Genomic DNA, 21,935 nt, shown 5'->3' with positions numbered 1-21,935 from the left:
AAGAAAAGTCTTCAATCACCATTCAATCTGCAAGGATAACACCCTCAGTTTGCAGGATTAGTTTAACCGAACATTTAACCATAACCATGCTACATAAATTCTTAACCTGCCTTGGCGTGTCCCAGAAGCATGCAGACCAGTTTATATGTTGTGTGCTTGGAGTTTGAATATACTTCAAGAAGAAAAAACATGTTTTGTGAGTTGTAGCAGCTTTGCCTGGGGCCCGATAACCTGACTGGGAGATGACATCATCAGTTCATCGGCCCTCAATTGCATCCATATGTCCCTCTTTTTTTCATCTCTTTCTCTCTCCTCAACACATTCTCTCTTTTGTGAGTTATTTTCTCTTTCTACATTTTTGCTTCTAGTTATGAAAATGCCAATCTTTTTTTCCCTCTCATGCCATCATCAACTTTCACTTTATCTATATCTTCTTTTTGATTACTCAAGTCGTGAACTGCGTGCTCAGTATAGCGTGATTATACTCCTTTATTCTCGCAGTTAGTCTCATCTGTCACAGGAATGAAAAAGATAATAAATAGGTGTTAATGTTTAAGCTTTTTAAATGATTGTGCTAAACAAAATCAAAAAAATATAGATTTTGTTCCATTTATTTGCAATGTTTTTCACTGCTAAATAAACCTGTGGTGGTACTTTCTTTTTTCCCCTCTGTCGAGCAAACTCACGTAGGCCTCAAATAAAAGAGGCCTTTTCCCTCATGAGGCATGTCGCAGTCTCACAAGAATTTAGAAAACAGGCAAAAAGGTGCACTTAAACTTCGCTTTTTAGATATTTATGTTCACAAGCTTTTTTTTTTTTATATGAAGCATGCCAAATTAAACCCCACTGAAACTACTTAGACACAGGTCAGGTATAGAAACAAGAAATCGCACATGCAATGTGTGTGCAATGCACAAGAATATTTAAGCTGTTTCTGTCAGCAGAGAATCCATCTCGAATCATTTGTGTCATAGTTTAACATGTGAACGTCTTCCATTTAGAGACACAACCTCCTCTTCATAACAGACTCTACAAGTTGCATAACTTGGTGATGTAAGGCTGTATTCTGTGCCTGGTTGGTATTTGCTTTAATCCCTTAATTGCTTCATGGCAACTGTGGCTGCCTGTTCTAAAGGCATAGATAGCTGTGGTTGATAACATTTCATTTCTAATTGTTTTTGGTTTGTAATGGTGATTACTTATTGTTGAAGAAGATTATCATGTTTTATTAAAACACAGAGTGGCATTTCTAATATTTAGTTTGCCCTTAATTGCATAAATTGTAACTTTTTTCTTCTTTTTTTACTGCAGGATTAATAGACCTCTTGTCTTAGGCTCTGTTTTAATGAAATGTAGCTGATAAAATGGCAGCAGCTAAGCACGAGTCATCAGACGTTTTTGGTCTGCAGTGGTCATTATAAAATGTACTGTGCCACTGGGTAATTAACGTGACACAAGCAGAATTTTAATTTAAAAAAATTCCATGAAGCAGCCACCTAAGACACACACAGCCTTGTTGTTTTTTGCTTTATTTCTGGGTCTGAGATTTACAGTTATTTTCCTTTAACCCAAATGAAATGAAAATAATCTGATAACCAAAATGCAGAAAGTTAAAGTTGAAAGTCAATTTTCCAAGTTTTAAAACTTCACACCTTACTTGAAGCCCCTTAGTGGGAAACAGATCTTGCCCAACTGGGAGGATACCCAAAGTGGAGTCACAGGATTTGGTTGATTACAAGTCTAGGCACGTATGATGATTTATTATTGGCTAATTAAGGTACCTTTGCCATCTTAGAATATGTTCACTATCAAAAGTGGCCTTTTATGCTTTGATATGCTTTGGAAATTACAACACTTAAAAGAACCTTTAACTTTTGATCAAAGTAATATTGAAATGATCAAAAGCCAGGCCAAGTTGCATTGCTTGTGTTTTGCATTTTTATCAGTAAAACCATTTCAACTACTTCTACCTCCATGGAAGACAGTGACACTATTTTAATTATATACTTATACTGTATTATATACTAAATACTATAAGATTCAAACTTTCTTTTTGCCATGACCTTTATAATTATTTTGCCAGGAAAGAGAGATTTGAGATATTTCTCTTGTGTGAGAAAGATCCTCCTCATTCCTTTGAATATCTATGCACATACCAACTCCCATATCAGAGTTCATGAGGTCCTCTTTTACATAGAGGAGGAGTTGGCATTTCATCCAGTTCTTGAAAACTCATATTTGGGGGTTAAAAGAGCGCGCGCGCGCACACACACACACACACACACAAGAAATGCCGATATGTAATATGTCTCTTATCCGAGTGTAGCACTCTCCTCTGTTTTCTTAGCTCCTATTTTCATGCAGAGGTATAATTTTCTTTTTCTTCTTTTTTAAGGCTGTCACATTTGACAAATCCTTCTTTTTTCTAAGAGCGCTCATATAAATGGCACATTGAAAGTACAGAAAGAAAAGCAGCTGCTTAGTCAGTCGGTGTTGGCTTTCTTCCCTTCATTTATCTAAATGTTTAATAAAATTGAAAGTATGAATAACTGACCTCATCTGCTCACTATAGCTAATAAATGGGCCCAACAGCTTGTGATCGGGGCAGTGCTTCTTCTCTGAGTTGATTCACTGCCAGATCCTGATAATTTATGAACATCTTCTGACACTTCATTGGCTGAGCAGGCAGATGGCGAATGCGTTTGAGTGAGGGACGAACAGAACATCTGCGGGTTTCTGCTTTGGCACAGCCGTGTTTATTGTGTTGCTTTTCTCTTGGTTCTCTAGTAATTCAGGTAATACAGGAATAACATTTTCAGTTCTTCGTACAACTATAAAACGTTATACAAGGATTGCCGCGGGTCTCATTTGCAACAGCACATCTGTTGCATGTATGTGATATGAAGTTCTGAAAATTTTTTGTTTATTAACCATGTAATACAATACCTCATTAGTTAAAGAGTTTTCATTATGACCTGAAAAACTTGGCTTGAAAGCAAATGTGAAGTACAAATATTCCTCTTCTCCTCTTTGTGAAAACTTCAAGTCTTTTTGTTGAGTTGGCAGCCAGTGCAATTACATTTTAGCCAGTGTTAAATTAATAAAATTAAAAACAGAAGAGGCTATTCAGTTTCTTTCCAGTTGTGTATAATAGTAATTTATCAAACAACTCCTTTTGTCTACAGACATTTTACACATGAGGCTGATGCTGGATTAACCAGTTAAGATGCATTGTTTTGACTGGGCATCAAGGCTCTGCTCTGATGCTAGCGCTAATGGGATCACAGTTTCACCGTCTGGAGTCAAGCTGTTTAAGAAAAGGGACTGGACAGTGTGTGCCAATTACATGGATATCACCCTTCCCGCCTGCCTTTTATTTTCTCTGCCAGAGTCCTGAAAAAGGGGTTGAGACTGATAGTTGAGCCTCAGTTTTAGGCTGAATGCTGGTTTCATCTAGGCTGTAGTGCAGCAGACCAATGTTTTACCCTCCTGCGGTTTTTGTTGCACCGAGGAGCCTTGAGTTTACTAAATAAGTCTACATGTGGTATGTAGACTAACAATGCAGATTCCCCAAGGGTTTCTGCAGGGCTTTCCACAGAGAAAACCAGGGTTTGCCTCTCCTTGCTATACATTGCCTCAACCCTTGAACTGAAAGACGTGTTTACTTTCTTGGCAATAATTTGGACCTGTTTATTGTGTGTGTTGAACTTTGGCCTAGGCTTGATCTTGCCTCTATTACTTTTTGTATATTTTGTAGCCAGATTTGAAGGCATAGAAGCTGCGAGGAAGGAAGGCATCGAGCAGGTGATAAAGCGCCACCATCCCAGGAGGACTCCCAGTACTCACTTAAACAGTTTGCAGCTGAGTGTGCTGCAGCTGCAAAACACATCAGCGTCTTTAAACCCGAGGCCACAGTTTTCACTTGGTAACGGATGTTATTATGATGCTAAAATGGACTAAATGATTAGAAAAACAAAGAATGAAGGAAGAAAACCAAAACTGTACCAGATACTCAGGTTGACGTAATTCTTGTTGATATGCTAATTTGATAGAGTTACGCTGTTCAGCTCTCCCGTCTGGTTAGTCTCCTCCTCCTTTGGCATTTCAACACAGGAAAAGAAATAGCGGAAGGGGGGGGGCTGTAGTGCTAATTGGCAAACAATATAAGCTAACACCCTAATCTAAGGTGATAAACATGGAACAGTTATATGTATGCATTGTCCCTTTGAGCATATGACATGAACATGTTAGGATGAAAGTATTTTAGCTAACTTGAGAATTTAACCCAAAGGACTAAAGTGTACAGCCTCATAGGGCTGTTTTAAATAATCCTTTTTAGATCATGTGCATTCCTTTCCTGCATCTGTAGTGCTCACTGATGATGTATTGATGAGAAAGCCACATCAGTTGTTAAGTGAAAACATGATAGCTCTAAGAGTGGTTTTGGGTAAAGTCTATGAAGAGTTTGTGATGCTGAACTGAAATGGACAGATGAGAGCATTGATGTCCCTTGTATGTTGAACATGTGTGTGCGGTTAATGCTGAGATGCTGTCATCCCAGTAATAAACCATAGAAAATACGCACAGTCTTAAAGCATGTTCTGATAGCTGAGGTTGGAACAGCCAGATTGCTGCAATGGCATAGTGACGTGAAGATGTAATCGTCCTTTGACACATACTGTTGCGCAAAGTGGTGATACGATGTGTGTTGAATCTTCTGTATTAAATTATGGCTAAAACAAGTCATCTGTTGAGCATATGGCACCTGGTGGAGCTACTTTTCCAGGGAAACGAGGGGGGGAAAAAAGTGAGGGGTGCCGATTTTTAGCCAGGCCGTGTGGTTTTCTTGGCCTGGAGCATATACTTTGAGAAGAAACAGAGTGAGATTGAAAGATAGTTGAAGAGGATTTGAAGTAAGAGTGGAAATTCTTGTTTAAATATTTAGGCATCTGCAAAGCAAGAAGCAAAGAAAAAAAAGACTGGACTGGGAAAGAGATGAAAGGGACAAGCGTATCACCATGTGCCTTATGTTGTTTACCCAGGGGATAAATGCAAGATTTAACTCAGCTCAAACCTATTTAAGCCAAACTCAAAGAAGCTGAAGTGCAGTCAGGAATGCAAAGAAGGGCAATAGAAACCTGTGCATTTTAGACAAACTATATCTTTGGAATACATAATTCAGCAGTTGGACAGATACCCAGCACGTTAAACATCCCTAGTTTGAGACCAGCCAGAGACAGAAAACCCATCCTCAGGGAGTCTGAAACTGGTGTTCTCCTAGTGCCTGGATAAATGGCAGGGTTGCGTCAAGAACCAGCATAAAATCTGTGTTAAATCAAATATCTGGCTCTATCCGATGTGATTCACCACTGGGATTTAAGAGTAGAGCAAATTTTGATGCTGTAAAATGCTACAAAATCAGAAGATTTTACAAGGTAGATTTTAGCATTTAGCCTAAAAGCAGACGGAAACACTTAACCGATTATCAAAATGGTTAAGTATTCTTTTAACTGACAAATAGAGCCTAAAAGCAAGGGTAGGAAGTGAACCAGACAATAACCAGTGTTTCCCACACAGACTTTAGTTGGACAGTGTATCCAGGTATTTTAATTCCTGGCCAAGAACATTTGGTGATTCAGACTCATAATTTCCATCACGTCATTCCCTGCCAACTGGCTTGCTGACCCGTCTCACTGTTGTCGTGGCCCTCCACCATCATTCGCCTACTTCTCCAGAGTCTGATCCTGCAGATGAATGAGCTCAAGCTCCACCGTCTCACAGAGGCTGCAGATCAGAACAAGGACTACAAGCACTAGCTGCTCCCCATGACAGTGGAATTTGGAGACTTGACCAGGGCGCGAGGGACTCACTGGAGAGGCAGCTAGCTATTTTGCTCCTTTTTATGGTCTCCTTCTTTTAAGATCATTCTTTTAAGACAGCGTAGGTGTGTGTTCAGTTGGATTATGCTTTAGATTATTTAATAAAGAATGATGTTTTAGATATTTAGAAAGGAGAGCGGGCAAAGAGATGAAAGAACCTGTATGTTATGAACACTCAGGAATAAATGCGTCACACGGGGCTACAGACACACCACAGACATGCCATGTACTCATGTATTAATCATCATTAGGCCAAGATGAACCACATACTCTTTAAGTGAATATGTTTTTAGCTTTCCACATTGTGTTTGAAGAGAGAGAATTCTAGTGAACTTAATCGCTCTACTGGTATGACTATTTTTGGTCTTTAATTGCATATATGCCTGTGGTGGATCAGTAAAAGCCTTTTTTCAGTTTGGCATGCAGAAGCAGACAACTAGTCTCCTTCCAAGGCTGCAAGCCCAGTGCGGGTCCAGTCTCTACATAGCTAGATTACAGAGTGGACGCTGGAGGTACATGAACCAAGACAACCGGGAACTTCGACAAAATGACCTTTAAATTGCATGGGAGAACCAGTCACCACCTTTATGTTAGACCTAGCTTCACCCGTAGGCCACATCTAAATACGGTCTCTATTTGGTAAGGGAACATTTCTACCCACCAACAAACCCTCAGCACATTTCCTTACTTTAGAAGAAACCTTTAGCCTATACTGTGTTGTGCTGTTGAATGGGACATGAGAGCGCCAATTTAGCCTCTACATGTAATTGCAAGTGAGTGCATGTTTATGTGTTTACAAGGGGGAGTGAGCTGAGCCAGGTTGGCCACAAAGTCTAACCAAGTCCAGAACGTAATGGACTGTGTCTGAGTGGAGTAACTCCTAAGTACTGTCTTAAGGTCATATGTGTGTATATATAAATGCTGAGATGAGCAGCCACTCACTCTGCCATGAAGAGCTTTACAGACCAACATAGACTAAAAGAATTTAAGCCTTCACAAGTGTACATCAGAGCTCAGGTCCGTTCCATCAGGTCTTATTCCAATGTACTGAAATACTTTAATCCCTTAGCCTTTCCTAGCTTGCTGTAACATTCCCTTCCTGAAAGGAATTGGTGGATATTTTTATAAGCCTAGCCTCAATATAGGCCAGCATGGGAGTGTAAATATAAAATATCAGTGTTGTCTTTGCTTGGGCATACATTTACATGTGTTGGGTTTGCTGCACAAACCTCTCTCTGTCCTGCCTCAGCAGAGTGGTAAGGCTGTTGCTCTTGTGGATCAAAGCCCTGTGGCTTTTCTCTTGTTCCTCCAGCCTGTGCAGAGCCTCAGAGTGAGAGAGGGTAACCTCCTGAAGCTGCTTCATCATCTGTTTTGAGGAATGCTCGTGGGCTTCCACCAAGTGTTTGAGCTAAGAGGGGGGGGAAGGGAAAACAAAATGGGCATGAAGAGTAAAACTTTAGTTTACCTTGACTTGCTGAGAGTTAACCACAGGGAGAAAGCTCTCTCCTGTTGCCGTTCTGAAACCAAGACCGAATCCACAAGACAATCATCCGTGCTTACAAAATGCAACATAGTATGTAAATCTGATGAGTAAAGCTGTTATTATGTAAAAGCAACAAGAATTATTCTGCCCACATTATAATAGTAGGCATTTTTGATGAGCTTCTTCCAAGATTTTTGCTGCCACCCAGTCCACTTTGCTGTGGTAGAAATTAATTGAAAAAGTGCTCACTTACAGATTTTGTAACCATGGCAGAAGGATGGATTCAAAACATGCAACACCTGTACTGCAATTTAACAAATGTGTGCAATGATGCAGCAGTAATAGACACTCTTTTGTCAGACTGTAATGCATCCATCTCATTAAATTTGATTATCTCCTCCAGATGGTGTCTACATTCTTTCTGTTGGCAGTTAGTACCTCAGCATTAGGTCTTTCATACACATCCTGTAAGTGGTCCTGCTGGGCCCAGAGGGAGTCTCTCCACAGGGCATGAAGCACCATCTTCTGTCTGCTGAAACCATAGTGGGTCCTCAGTAGACCTGAATCTGTCTGCTCTGATTTCAAAACAGGAATTACCTCATCCCTCGCCTGGTTCAACAAACACAGCAGAAAAACAGTGGCTTTAATTTCAGTTTCTTCTCATGAGTTCACAAGAGCTAGAGTGAACTACAAAATAAATGCAAATCCAATATGAAGTAAATCATCCTACCTGTAGTTCCCCCTCCAAAATGCTGAGCAGAAACAGCAAGTCATCACAGGACAGGCCTTCTCTTGTGTGTCTTCCCTTCCACCTCTCTCTCTTCTTTGGCATATTGTCCTTTTCAATTATGATTATCAGAGCCTGGTTAGGTTAAAAGACAGCCGTTTAGGTATTTCTTTATACAACCTCGAAGATGGGAAGAAATGTTGCTGCTTTTACCAATGGGGTATGTGAAGTCTGTCGTGGAGCTGGAAAAGCTGAGAAATAGGAAATGATTGGAGGTGACAGCTGAACATTGGTGAAAAAGAAAAATACATGCTTGGCATGAAAGAAGTTAAACAAGGTCATGAGTTGTTTTTACAGTACAAGTGGTTATTGTGTTGCTTTTGTAAGTGATGCAGATCATATAAGCTTTGATGAGCTAATCCAAAGTCAAAGGGGTCTCTTGTCATAACAGTTAGTGTTACTGAAATAGATAGGCCTGCGCCTGGCATTACTTTGCATGCAGCTTATGTCATCTCATAGTCTTACTCTTAGCACATTTACAGCAACTGCTGTTAGTTTGGCTGATAAAATGGACTAAATGTTTCCATAAAGTAGGACAGTGATTACTGACCATATATCTAGATACTGTGTGTGTGCGCGTCCGTGTGTGCGCGTGTGTGTTATTAAAGCTAATCACATAAGTTAAACATTGTTTGCCGGCCAACTTTCTGTATGTTCTCACCCGAGACACAGAAAGCAATCAGGTTCATATTAGTGAAAGATGATGTCATCTCGCTACTCTTCAGCTCTGCTTTTCAGGCCCAAGTTCTGCCTGTGGGCAAGAACAGTCCTTATTCTATAGTATTTGGTCCTTTCCTTTTTAGATTAGTAACTGAAGGGCCTTGTGTTTTGAGGAAAAAGTATTTAAAATTTTAAAGTGCCCACAGATTTTTTATTTTTTATTTTGGGGGGGTGGGGTTCAGTATGTCTGTTTGAAGACAGCTATACCTTCTCATATATTTCGTTGGTGCATGTTAGAAAGTCTGATACTGAACAGAAAAGCAGTGAGAGTCTTTATTTTTCTCAGTAGCTCTTGCTCTTACACAAGCACACAGACAGGCAGCATCTGCTTGTTTTCATCAAGGCCCGAGAGCAACTTTGAGGCTCTAAACAAGGTGAGCACTGGTACATAAGAGACAAACATTGTGCAAGAAGAAACAAACCAAACAGAAAAAAAGACAACCTTTAACTAGTTCAGACTTTAGCCAATAACATCTTTCAGATACTAAATCACTGTGAGAGTGCTGGCTCACTTAAAGGAAGGTGTCCACATTGAAGTATTTTTCTCTTGCCCTTGGTCTGGAAACAGAGTGAGTGACAATCTCAAACTCTCCCCCCTCCTCTTGATGCCTTCTCTGTATCAATTAGGAAGACAGATGAAGCTGTCTGGGCTGTCGATGCATTTCTTTTGTACTTCCCTTGACATTTAGCTACAGAAAAGGACAATAAAACCTCAGCACAGCTGTTTGGGAGTGTAGATAAAAATTGGAAAGCTGAGTGCTGCAATAAACACAACTACAAAGTTATCATATCCTATTATAATTTGATATTATTTGTCCTGAGGCCCAGATTTGAATGATGGAAGGAATTGAGTTTGTGCACTAAAGGGAAAGTTTATAACTCATCTTGAATAGGTTCAGATAAATGCAGAGGGTCTGATGTGAGTTAGTGAGCTTTGGCACATATTTTCTATGATGGCCTGGGGTCTGTGTTCCTTGGACATGAGCATTAACATAATTCTTGTTCCTTTTGCCGTCCCGTCCTACGGTGCTTTTAATGTGTGCAAGTCGAGTCATGACACGTGCTGCTGTTTCCTTGCCCTTGGCACTCAATTGATTAATAGCGATGGGGCCGGAACGCCTCACTTGCTCTCTCTTGCTCTCACTCTCTTGCTTTCTCACACACACACACACACACTTACACACACACACACGGACACGAGCCAGGCTGTGCTTTCTTTAGTGCCCACACAGTGTCTAGACCAGCACATGCTTACTGATGTCTAAGCACACTCGCACACAATGCCAGGCATGTGAAAATACCTCGGTACTTCAGTTGTGGCTCAGAGCCAAAGTCAGCCTTAATAATGGTTGCCAGGTCTGCCCTGTTGAGGACAGTCCGCTGGCAGGCAAGTTGGCAGCCTCACATGTGGCTGTGCCTCTGTTTGTTTATCCGAACACCACCGGGGGCAACATGCCTGCACCCCTCCTGCCCGCTCCTTTCTACCCAAGAGGGCACTGGCTGCCCTCACAATAGACCAGTACCATTTCCTAAAATTAATCTTATTCACAACACCTTGTCCTGGCCACAAGTGGTCACAGGCAGATACAGGCAGTATCTTTGCAGCTAATTTGTCCACAGACCAAAAACAATGACTGTTCACCTGTTCCTTGGTATTATCCAACCAGCTGTGTAATTGGCCTCCAAACTAGAGCTGCATTCACACATGCGGCACAGCCCTGGACTGTTCTAGACATTACCTTGCCGAGGCGAGAAGGAAAATGAGCGAAAGCATGTTCCATTCATGTGTTAAAAATTCCTTAAGGGTGAGGTTTGTCACATATATGCCACTTTTAATGAAGCTTTGAGTGGACTGCTTTAACTTTATTTCAGACACACAGTTTAGTTATTTTTTTTAGCACATCTTTTGAGATTCTGGACATTCATCTTCTTTCCATTTATCTGGAGGCAATTTGTCATGTCTGTCTCATGCCTGTACCCTGATCATTTTTCAGTAAAAGTCACAGGTATTTGTTTGTTGGATTAAAAATATGGTTTTCGGTGTTAAGATTCATTACTGCCCCATTTCTGTATATGGAGAGGGGTTTGTTACCCAGACCGAGGATGAGTGCTGCATGAGAAGCAACAAATTGTCTGTTCTCTAACCTTTTCTCTGGCTGGTGACTCTTAACTTAAGTTGCTTTAGTGGTCACAGTTAAAAACATCCATTTTTACCCTGCACAGTCATATTGAGCAGCTAGTTTTACAGACAGCTCTTTTATAATGGAACCCTACATGGCTACAGTTTTTGGCAATACAACCTGGTCCGTGGCCCCCGGGTAATTTAATTTTGACGCCCTTGCTTCAGCTGCTCACTCTCACCAGTTAGCTCACATCCATTTTATATCCACCTGTCATGGGAGGCTGGATCAGTCTGAGTGCTGGAGTCCTCTTTGGCCTTCAGTTTTCAGGGTCAAGCTGGCACAGCACTCTATAATTCATATTCGGTATGGTTGGTGTGTGTTTTGGCTAGAGCACAGTACTTCAAGAGTGGTATAACTGAGAAATTATACATTTTGCAAGCCAGCTAGATGGAGGGGTGCGGAGTGCTGAAGAGTCTGTAAATCAGTTTCGTCACAAGTAATGCAACTGTTGTGCTTTATGATTATGAGTGTGGTTAGGCTACATATGCTAAATGTTTTAAGCATGAAGGGCGTTTAATGTTTTGTTTTGTGACTGATTTGAATTACTGTTAATTTAAAATGCTTTTGGACATAAGCCTTATCATAGTTCTTCACTTTTATATACATTTTGTGCCATTTGATATCACATACCTATCTGACTGCATTTAAGTCAGTTTAATTATTGTGATGCTGGTCAACTAAAGTGAGAGAGTGTAGTAGACCCTTCTAGGGCCATGAGGTAATGCAGCACTGTGCTGTGAGTTCACATTTTACACTTACTATCCTAAATAATGTTAATGGTGTTAGTCTTCTTTCCAAATCGTTGTTTTGAGTTGTGTTGCTTTATGGTTTAGCTTTTGTGGGTGGTCTTCTTACATAACAGTAAACGATCAATAAATCAAATGGTAACCATAATTGCGGAGAGCAAAACAACAGCCATTTAGTAGCCAGTGGTTTCATAAAATACAGTGTACATTATTTAGTTGTGACGTAAACCGTGTCCTTCTGGAGTCATTTTTGTTCAACGAGACTCTGTGGTAGTGCAGGATTGTTCAGACAGACAGACAGACAGCCCCCTACCCTCATTCTGAGATCAGATGCTAGATTCCTCGTGCACCGAATCAGTATTTTATTAATATATATGGTGATTATTAATATCGAATAAATGTAAAGATCGCCCTTGTGATACCGGCCACTGAGGTATCTAGAAGCAATAAATGATTTTTAACTAAGTACAGTACCAGTATAGGTTGCAGTATGTGGTCCTGGTTCAAAAGAGGTTTTCTCATTTGGTTCTCGTAAAAGCTTAAAAGCTTTGCCTTATTTACATACCCTTCCTATCTCTGATTAGCAATATCCTCTGGAGCTACAATCACTCTCTGCCAGCCAGGACTGGCTTCACTGAAACACGTGCACGTTGGTCTTTCAGAATAACTTTGAACATTAAACTACACAGATCAGTCAGTCAATTGCTAGCACTGAAAATGAAGCCTCGCTGACATGAGGTAATTAAACATTTTTCATGACTGACCACTCTTCTAGGACAAGAGACAGTAGAGGTCAGAGTAAAGACTCTTTAATGAATTAGACACTTGATTTTTTTTTTTCTGTAATTGAGTCAGATAAGACATGACAGTGATCGTTCCTACACACACAAACACACATATCCCACATACTGGTGACCGAGTTCTCTTAACATTAAGGCTGGTTTTATGTAAAGGTCAAGTCGAGCTGCCTTGAATGCTGGTGAACATCTGTTCCCTCTGAAGGCAATAAATACCAGATTGTGTGTGGGTGTAGCTGTTCTTTCATTTACTGATCCAGATTTCGTGAGCTAGTGTGTGTGTGTGGGTGTGTGTGTGGGTGGGGGGGGTTGTGAAGCATGTCTTGCTTTGTAGACCTAAACAACTGTAAAAATTTCTGGAGAATTTATCTTTGTCAACCTCACTGTGCACCCATTACTGCTCCTCCTGGCGATATTTAATTCCTGCCACTGACAAAAGGTTAAATGTACTAACAAACCCCTTCGAGACATATGTCCACATGTTTTAGTTAGTTCTACAATCCAATCTTTTACTTGCAAACAAAATGTCAGCGTGTACCCAAACGTTCGAGTGTTGGGATAATGCACTGATTGAACAGGCCAGAAGTGTTTGAGGCAGAACACCAGTCCCTGTTCGGTATTTGCTGTCTTTGACCAGTCCACTTCATTTTTAGCCTTCTGTCTAAAGTCCCCATTGATTTAATGGTAACATATATTTAAATTGTGGCTTTAAAGAGGAAGTTGTTGGCTTTCAAAACCAATAACTGCTGTGCCCGCTCACCCACCGAACCACACAACTCCCAACACCTAACAAGCAGCCTTGAAATAACTTATTGATCACTTCAACATGTCCCGAATTGATTTCATGGAAAGTGTCTTATTGTTTTTATAGAAACATGAACATTACAAGAAAATTGCCCCAAAGTGTCTTTGGTGGTGGGGATGGAAGTTCTACTGTGTAATGGAAGTATTGGGTTTGGAGTATGGTGAAAAGAGTAAATACTTTGGATTATGAAGAGGGATCAGACAAAGTGCTGTTTTTATTCAAACATATAAAAACTGAGCATTTTAAACTGAGCATTTCTGGGTTCATGGCCAACTCGGTTTTATGCAGTTCTGTTGGCGGGGTGCTTTACTTGAGTAACAGTAATTCTGGGTGCCATTTGTCTGGAATTGAAACAATCAACTGTTTCCTGGAGCTAGTCAATTGATCCTCAGCCAGCGCCATTGACCACCCTTTAAGACCAGTCATCCATATTGATCGGGCATTAAAGATTACCAGGCAGCCCCATTTCCCCTGCATGTGATTCTGCTCCACAGGCATTAGCTTTCACTGATCTCTGGTTATGTGAGCTGTAACCTTACTGTGCTCCATTCATCTGAAAGCATGCGTTTTAATCGTTACTCCGTCATATTGTTTGACTGTGGCAAGAAGGCAATTGAGAGTTGGGGGTTCCTCAAGATAATTACCTCTTTCAGATGATGATTGAGACTGAGAGGGGTTTTTTTCTCCTCACTCATTTTATAGGAAGTTTTATATTCAATAATCATTTTTGTACTGATCTGGTGTAGATGGAAGTGGCCTCACAGTCTCCCTTCATTCACTGAGTTCACTTGAGGTATATATTCCTTTCCAGGATCTTTTCTTGAACTGAGTTTAAGAATTTCATGTGACCATGAAATTAATTTATGTAGACCACTAAATTTTATGTCCGACATCTTTTTCTAAGTTGTTTCATTTGGAAACAATCTATGAATTCAATATTACTCCTAACTTTTTCCTAACATTTGACGAACTCATCTGCACCGTAAATGACAAGTTTTGACACCTCAATGTATATCAATAAAGACCTTGTTTGACAACTATTGGAACAGGTTCCAGGTTTTTCCAAGGGTATCCCTAATAACTAACAGACTTAAAAACTCCTTTGTCCCACACGCCATCAAACTGTTTAACTCCTCTCTGGAGGGGAGAGGGAGGGGAAACAGGAGGACAAAGGAGGGGGGAACAACTAAGCTGTAGTGCCTCTTCACCTCACTGTACAATACCTTGTGCAATACTCTTTGTAAATAGTCAACAGTGCAATAGACTCAATACTTGAAATGTGCAATTCACTTGTATTTTTATTTTTTATTCCTATTTATTCTATTTATCCCCTTCGTATATTTTATTTATATTGTCTCTGTATTTGTGTGTGTGTGTGTGTGTGTGTATATGTATGTATGTGTATGTATGTATGTATGTATATATATATATATATATATATATATATATATATATATATATATATATATATATATATATATATATATATATATATATATATATATAACAATTCTGTAACTGTAACTTCGGTCGTTGCTGTGCTTTTTTTGGAAATCGAATTTCCCAGAGGAACCCACCCGAGGGATTAATAAAGTTCTATCTTATCTTATCTTATCTTATCTTAATAAACTGTATAGTCAGAGATCACCCTCACTAAATTTTGATACACACCCAGTCATTTTGTTCTGAAAGCAGGCCTGAAATATGACAGAAACAGCTCAGTTTAAAAAAGAGAAATAAGGGTTACCTATAGTAAGCATTCAAAGGGGGAAAGAGTTAAGGTACTGAATTAAGTTTTTTTTTTAGTGTAGTCTGTGAAAACCAGTGCACTATAAAGATGGGAAATATTACCTAAACACTTTGAGTGCTCTGAAGAAGCTAGCTAATTTTCAACTTTCTGATAACAACCTCAACATGTCCTTGTGTTAGCTGTCATACTTCATCTTGCATTTCATTAAGGATGAATTGAAATGTAGAAATGTCATCATGCGAAAGAAAAAAATGTTAAAGCGATAAATACGAGAGAGAGAGAGAAAATGTTAAAAGTACAGGATGAGCCAGAACAGAAATTACTGCATGGTTGGCTTTTTGTAAATACTAATGTTTGTTGGATTAGGAAATTGTTTTTTCTTTTTAGTTTTTTGTATAGGTTTTTTTTTTTCATGAATATGTCAGAACTATTTTGCTCATTTATGGGTTTGGTTAACTTCTAGCATCGATAATAAGTAGCTACATTTTTTAAGTAAATTTAAGCACATAAATCCTGTTTGTGGACGGCGCAAATATTCGGAAATAATAGCAATTGAAAAGCAATATAATTACAAGATTTGTTTTCACAAGATGAACAAAATGACGTTGCACATTAAAATGCTTGACAAGTTTGAAAATGTTCATCATCAGTTCCTGAAGCAGAAACAAATATGCACGCATAATTTTCTGAATGACTTTGACCAGCGACAAAATTATTGAAAACATGGTCAGGGCATCTCCACAAGTGCTACCAAAATTAATACAACTGATGACAGAGGCTCAAGGTTTCAAAATATGTGTAGGAAGAGAAGGCTGGCTGTGATATAAAGGTCACACAGAGCATCATAGTTTTCACCCACAGAATGCACAGAGTACTCTTGTTGGCTGTCACCAACCACCTCAGTTGCTTTAAGTGGACATGCAAGTGTCAGATTTGAACAATATAATGATCTACGTGATGTTTTGCTGAAGACCTTGGGTCATGTTACTTTGACATACATCTCCCACATGAAAATTGTAGGCCATGAACTAGTCTTCATGGTGACGGTATATCCTGTTTGTTTTGACATAACAAAGAATTCAAGAAGTTGACTCAGCTTCCACATCCCTCAGATCTCAGTTCGATCACACCATCTTGAGGCTCTGTCCTAGTACTTACAAGGATCTTCTGCTAAAGTCCTGGCAGCTGATACTTGAGGACATTATCAGAAGTCTTATGGTATCCATGCCTCGGTGGATCGGGGGTATTTCAGTGGCACAAGGGGGACCTACTTAAGCTGCAGCTGGTTTCAATGGTGTGTTTTGTAGCTCAGTTTAGCTGCCGTGCTTTAGGGCTCAGTAGTTATTACATTCACCTTAGACATGAAGCCAGGAAGAGATACAAACCAGTCTCAGGTGACCACAAGCTAGTGTACTTCTAGTCCCCCTCCTAACTAACCCAGTGCCAGATTCAGATTGCTGTTAGCTGTACCAAAAGGAAGTAAAGCACTTACTTGTTATGGGACAGGTAGAGCGTCCCCTTTTCATATATAGGCCTGGATTTTGCTGTAATTATGGTCCATTTACATCCAGCATCTTGTCATAAAGGCTTCCTTGCCTCTGTAATTAACCTTGCCTTTAATTGTCTTTCCCCTCATCCTCCGGCATTGTCCTTACAACCGTCCAGTGCAAGTGTGAGAACAGGGTGAGAGCCAAGAAGAGTAGGATGGGGAATGATTGGCTTGGTCCATTAATAGTGGGAGTGGTCTTTCAGATGGAGGAGTGCATTGCTGGACAGATGAATGCACAAAACAAGGATGAATGAAGGTCTTGTGAGGGATAACATGTAAATGGGTGTGGTGTTTGAATGATTGAGAGAGACCCTTGAGAGAAAGGGAGAGCAAGATGGATCAATGATGCCGTGTAGAGTTTCCTTTTTAAAGGATCCTTGAAAATATTTAGTTGTATTTAAAACACACACACAGTAGTGAGGAAGGAGTTAATGGTAACCACTGCAAAATTGATTGTAAAATGGGAAATCAGAGAATAAGGCAGAAAATTTGGTCAACTGTTCGCGTGCGGTGTGCCTTTTGTCAGTTCTCGTGGCCCGGAGCAGAAACCCGCTGTGGCAGATCAGAGACATGCTCAAGTGTCTCAGCCGTATTATATGAGCATATCCACACGCCCCTTCTTTCATTTCAGCTTCAAAGAGCATTGTAGCTCCGAATTGGTAAAAGTTGTAATGCTTAAAAATCTGTAACCTTGGCAACAAATTCAATGTGTTTTCTGTAAATGCCTCATTATAAAAGCCTCCCAGGAGCAATGAAGAGAATGAACAGCCAACATAAATGTATATATCAAGTAAAGAAAATATACATTGGATAGCAAGCTCTGTTATTTCCTTTGAATCCTTTACATATGTGAAGCACCTTGAACCCAGTAGAAGATGACAAGATGCTGGAAAATGCTGACCATAGTTCCACAAACTGTCCAATGAAAAATCACTTTGAGGTCAGCTTACATACACACCAGAGTTCTCGTTTTCACGTTAATGGTTAAAGGAGTTTTGATGGTAATGATCAGGATTTGGCAGAGGTAGCATGTGCCTTATTTATTATCCACACAGTCCGAGCGATGTGAAGTTTTCAGTAATGAAACACTGCCATGTAAAAGCTTTGGCTCAAAAAAAGTCTTCGATATTACAGAGCCACAGGAAGAAGTGCAATGGCACCAGTGTGATAAAACAGCACATTTAGGATAGACACTGCAGGAAAATGCTCTGATTTACTACTGATTTCACTCCAACAGCTGTTTTAAAGGCTTTTCACCAAGAAACCAGAAATGCCAAAAGATCTAAGCGTGACCCGTAGCATGAGATGTGAGGAATGCACAGAGAAGTGGTAGCAACAGGGAGGCTAAATATAACCAGATGCGTTGTTTGAGATCTGCTGCATTGTTGTTACCTCAGGTAGCATTTAGATGTGTAGTTCTGACTGAAACGTGCACTCGCAGCCACATCTGATGAATAACCCAAAGACTTGAACACACTTTGCAGATCACTGGCCCAAGGATCAAACTAAACAAGCGTGGTGTTGGCCCTTCTTAGCAATTTTCTTCTTGTCATAGTGTGCACAGTTACAAATTAACCCATAAACCCAAAACTTGTAAAGAGCAATTTGCAAATCCTTCGCATTAAATGTGCCCATTTTACTCTGCTGACAGTGTCTCTCCTGTTCCTCACCTGAACTAAATATAGTTTGAGGTGTGGACGCATTTGCTCTTTTGCCAGTTTAATGAGGAAATTCTCCCTCTGTTTCCCAGATGCATCTGAGGTGGAGGAGGAGGAGACGGAACAAAAGAAAAAGCCAGCAGAAAAAACAAAGACTAAACCAGAGAAGAGGAAGATTGTAACAGAGAAGCCTGCTAAAGCCAAGAAGAAGAAAAATAATGAGCAGGTTGTTATGTCCTTTCTCTACAAAGGCTGCCTATTTGATGTTTTTACAGTATAGAGTGTGTAAGAAAATGTATCATATTAATAGGGCAAAAGACTGAGCCTGTCCTTGTCATTTTGTAGTCAACCAGTTCACAGGCACAAATGGTCATTTCAACAGTCGTTGGCAAGGAAGAAGAAAGAAGTCAGGATAGATGAATGGAACACCTTCAAAATAAATGTCCACCACATACTTATACATACACCCTCATTCTTTGAGACAGTGAATAAACCAGAGTGTTAAAAACAATTATCATAGTAACTGATGACGGAAATTGAAATCCTTTGATTTTTTTCCTAGCATTTGGACATTTTGATGTACTTTTACTGTAATATAATATAATTTGACACATTTAAATTTTATTATAAAATGTGCTCTTTACATCGGAGGATTATTAGGTTTTATTTTAATTTGTATTTAGAATTTCAAATGTTCATTAACATAAATTGCCTGAATTGTGTTTTCTGCATGTACTGTTGTCACAGAACGAGCAGATGATCCCTCCAAGGAAGGAGACTCAGGATGAAAAGTCTGCTAAACCCCCCAAAAAGAGGAAGGTGGGAGTGGCGACACCTGGTGTTGCAAATATCAACTACAACAGTGTGCACTGGCTAAAGTGGCGCTATCATTTGGCTGCTTCTGGGGTTCTTACTTGTGTGTTTGTTTGTTTTGTTTTTGTTTTAGAAAAAGAAAACAATAACAGATGTCTTGGCCACCTCTGAGCCAAAACCAGGCTGTCCAGCTGACCTGCAGGATCTGGTTACGCAGTACTTTAAAGACAAGCGGTCTGTAATCGAGCAGGAGGAGCTCAAAGTGCAGGGTGAGTCAAGGCAAATCACCCTAAGCTTGCACATTCAGTCGATATCTGCTGAAATGTTGACTCACAGAGATCAGCGTGTCCTCTCCCATCCTCCAGACTCCTTTTTCCTGTCCAGTAATGACTTGACACACACCCTCTCTTCTTATCTAAAACAGAGTGAGTGCCGTTGCAAACTTTGACCAAGTCTTCCATTAGATTCCACTTATAAACACCCATCACTTTAATTGCTCTGTTTTCCTCTTAGTTGCTCCCAAGTGGGCAAAGATTCAAAAGCAGCACACGGAAAAAAGTTCTGTGGTTCTGCTTGTCGTCTGCAGCTCTGCTCTCCGAACCATCGAGCTCATTAAGTAAGTGACAGACCACTGATGTTTGTCGTGTTTCTCCAGTTACCACTTTCAAATTAACGTGACGGGAATGTTTGTGTCATCCACAGGCAGCTGACTAGTTTCAAGGGTGAAGCCAAAGCTGTGAAGCTTTTTGCGAAACATATCAAGGTAGTGGAGATGACTGTTAATCACAGGCGGTGTGTAGATTGTGAACTGTGAATGATTTCATAGAATGATTGTCTGTGTCATTTTTTTTTTGCATAGATAGAAGAGCAGGTGAAGCTGCTGCAGAAAGGCATCTACCACATAGGAGTGGGGACACCAGGGAGGATCAGCGCTCTCGTTGAGAGAGGTGTGTGTTTGTGATCGGCCTCTTTCGTTTAACTTCAAAGCTTTTGAAGTCTTCTCACTCTGATTTGGTTCCCCAGAGGGTTTGAGCTTGCAGGCATTGAGATACCTGGTTCTGGACTGGAACTGGAGGGACCAGAAGCTCAGAAGGATGGTGGACATTCCTGAGGTGAGCTACTGCCCCCTGCTGGGCTAGAAAAATGTGTTTTTATTGCTGTTACTCCACTTTGACTTGGAGCTTCTTTTTCTTTTGTTTATAATAATTAACATGCAGATTTTCCCTGATCATTGTTTCTCTGATCTCACCGTAAAGCTGCGCTTAAGATTGGAAACGTATTTCTTTAGTTAATTAACAAAGAAAAAGAAAAGAGATCACCTGAAAAAATTTGTCTTTTTTTTTTTAAGTAAAAAAAAAAAGAAATGCTAAGATTGGAAAAAATATTGATGTCAAAAAGTGACATTTTTATGTATCAGCACGTTACTCAAATTTGAAATCAAATGTTGTAATAATTTGAATAACTGGATTCCTGATTTTTATGATCTGTAAGTAATAATCATCAACATTAAAACAGAAAAACCTTTAAATATTTCACTCCTGTGTAAAAGTTAACTTTTAAAATACATTATGAAGAAAATTAGTTTCATTATTTGTGATGCACTTTTTTTATTTTAGATTTGGCTTGTTGTCTACAAGAAAGGAGGAAGAAATTAGTGGAGATCTTTTAATTGAACATATACTTTATGAACGTGGGATGTTTTAAACCATTATGACTTTTTTCCAGCGGTTAACCCTTTAAAAACTGGACATATTTGTTTAGTCGTAGATTCTGAAGCCTGGCTAATTTGACTTTAGTTTTGTTTTCCTAGAATTCCCGTCTCCGGCAAAAACAGTGTTAAAATGTGAATCGTTTCAAATATTTCCATTATTTTAAATATCCTAAACATTTATCCTGAATTAATATTTTGACCTTCCATTATTTTGTGTGTGCAATGCACTGGGTGTATGCTGTAAGCTGATGACACTGTGGAGGTGGCACAGAGCGTGGGTTAAGGAGCAAGAAAATGGCTGTGGGGGGACTTCCATAGCTGTGTTGTCTGCTCTTCTCACCTGATCCATTTGATACTTTTGGTTAACTAATAGAAGTCACAGATGCTCCTGGTTATAAGTGATGTTTATGCAAAGTTTCATTCAGATTGATGCACCTGTTAAAGAGGTGAGGTGGTACAAGTTGACATATAGATATGCATATGCTACAATTATTATAGTAAGAAAAGACTTTACATTGAAATTCAGTTCATTTTGATTTCATTTACATGGCACCAAATCCAGCAACTGTCGCCTCAAGGAGAACCTACAATATTAGATAGAAGGAGCTAAAAGTTATTCAATATTGAACCCTATTTGCATTGCAGAGTAATCTTTTTGGAGAGGATCTTTTAGTTTTTCGTTCCCTTTTAATTTCACTTCATATTTGCCTCTTTTTTTTCAGATCAAACAGGATCTTATGAAGCTGTTGGAGAGTGGCGTCTTGGCTCGCTGTAAGGAAGACAAAGTCAAAATTGGACTATTTTAACTGACTGCTTGACATTTAAAGGGACTTTGTCTTCACTATTCCTTGTGCTGATCCTGTCACGAGCTTTTAATATTTCCAGAGCCTGTGTGAAATGTACGGCATTGTTTGTTCACTTTTGTGACCAACACAATGTCAGGGAGTGTGATGAATAAATAAACAGACTTCAAATTAAAGCCACATCCTTTTTTGTTTACTCTGACCTTGGAAAGTCCCCCCGACTGACAATGTGAGGTCATGAGTTTACTTAA

At 39.7% G+C, this 21,935-nt stretch overlaps 2 protein-coding genes across 2 annotated transcripts in view; one reads left to right on the top strand and one right to left on the bottom strand.

Annotated features, from left to right (window-relative positions):
- Positions 1-21,860, top strand: part of cmss1 (cms1 ribosomal small subunit homolog) — a 29,349-nt gene extending 7,489 nt beyond the window's left edge. Inside the window, exons 2-10 of the mRNA XM_085435741.1 lie at positions 18,450-18,583; positions 19,105-19,176; positions 19,304-19,439; positions 19,536-19,595; positions 19,684-19,786; positions 19,873-19,933; positions 20,030-20,117; positions 20,194-20,282; positions 21,604-21,860. Of these exons, the coding sequence (XP_085291867.1) occupies positions 18,450-18,583; positions 19,105-19,176; positions 19,304-19,439; positions 19,536-19,595; positions 19,684-19,786; positions 19,873-19,933; positions 20,030-20,117; positions 20,194-20,282; positions 21,604-21,687 (827 nt within the window). The 3' untranslated portion in view covers positions 21,688-21,860. The remainder of the gene's footprint in view (positions 1-18,449; positions 18,584-19,104; positions 19,177-19,303; positions 19,440-19,535; positions 19,596-19,683; positions 19,787-19,872; positions 19,934-20,029; positions 20,118-20,193; positions 20,283-21,603) is intronic.
- LOC146690578 (filamin A-interacting protein 1-like) lies at positions 7,081-8,194 on the bottom strand. Its single transcript, XM_085435734.1, has 3 exons — positions 8,093-8,194; positions 7,801-7,971; positions 7,081-7,287 (listed from the first exon to the last, which is right to left on the bottom strand). The coding sequence occupies exons 1-3, from the start codon at positions 8,192-8,194 to the stop codon at positions 7,081-7,083; spliced, it is 480 nt and encodes a 159-aa protein (XP_085291860.1).
- Positions 21,861-21,935: the final 75 nt, after the last annotated feature.

This window comes from Copadichromis virginalis, linkage group LG16 (genome assembly GCF_057382275.1).
Source record: "Copadichromis virginalis isolate Kocher_CV1m ecotype Utaka linkage group LG16, C_Virginalis_male_GT1.1, whole genome shotgun sequence".
NCBI lineage: Eukaryota > Metazoa > Chordata > Actinopteri > Cichliformes > Cichlidae > Copadichromis > Copadichromis virginalis.
Note: the sequence above shows the minus strand (reverse complement) of the source record. Positions and strands in the feature narration are given on the sequence as shown.

Coding starts and splice junctions, on each gene's coding strand:
- LOC146690578 (XM_085435734.1), bottom strand. CDS start 8,194: ATGCCAAAGAAGAGAGAGAGGTGGAAGGGAAGACACACAAGAGAAGGC. Junction 7,972..8,092: donor TTTTGGAGGGGGAACTACAG/GTAGGATGATTT, acceptor TTGTTGAACCAG/GCGAGGGATGAGGTAATTCC. Junction 7,288..7,800: donor ATGAAAGACCTAATGCTGAG/GTACTAACTGCC, acceptor CCCCCCTCTTAG/CTCAAACACTTGGTGGAAGC.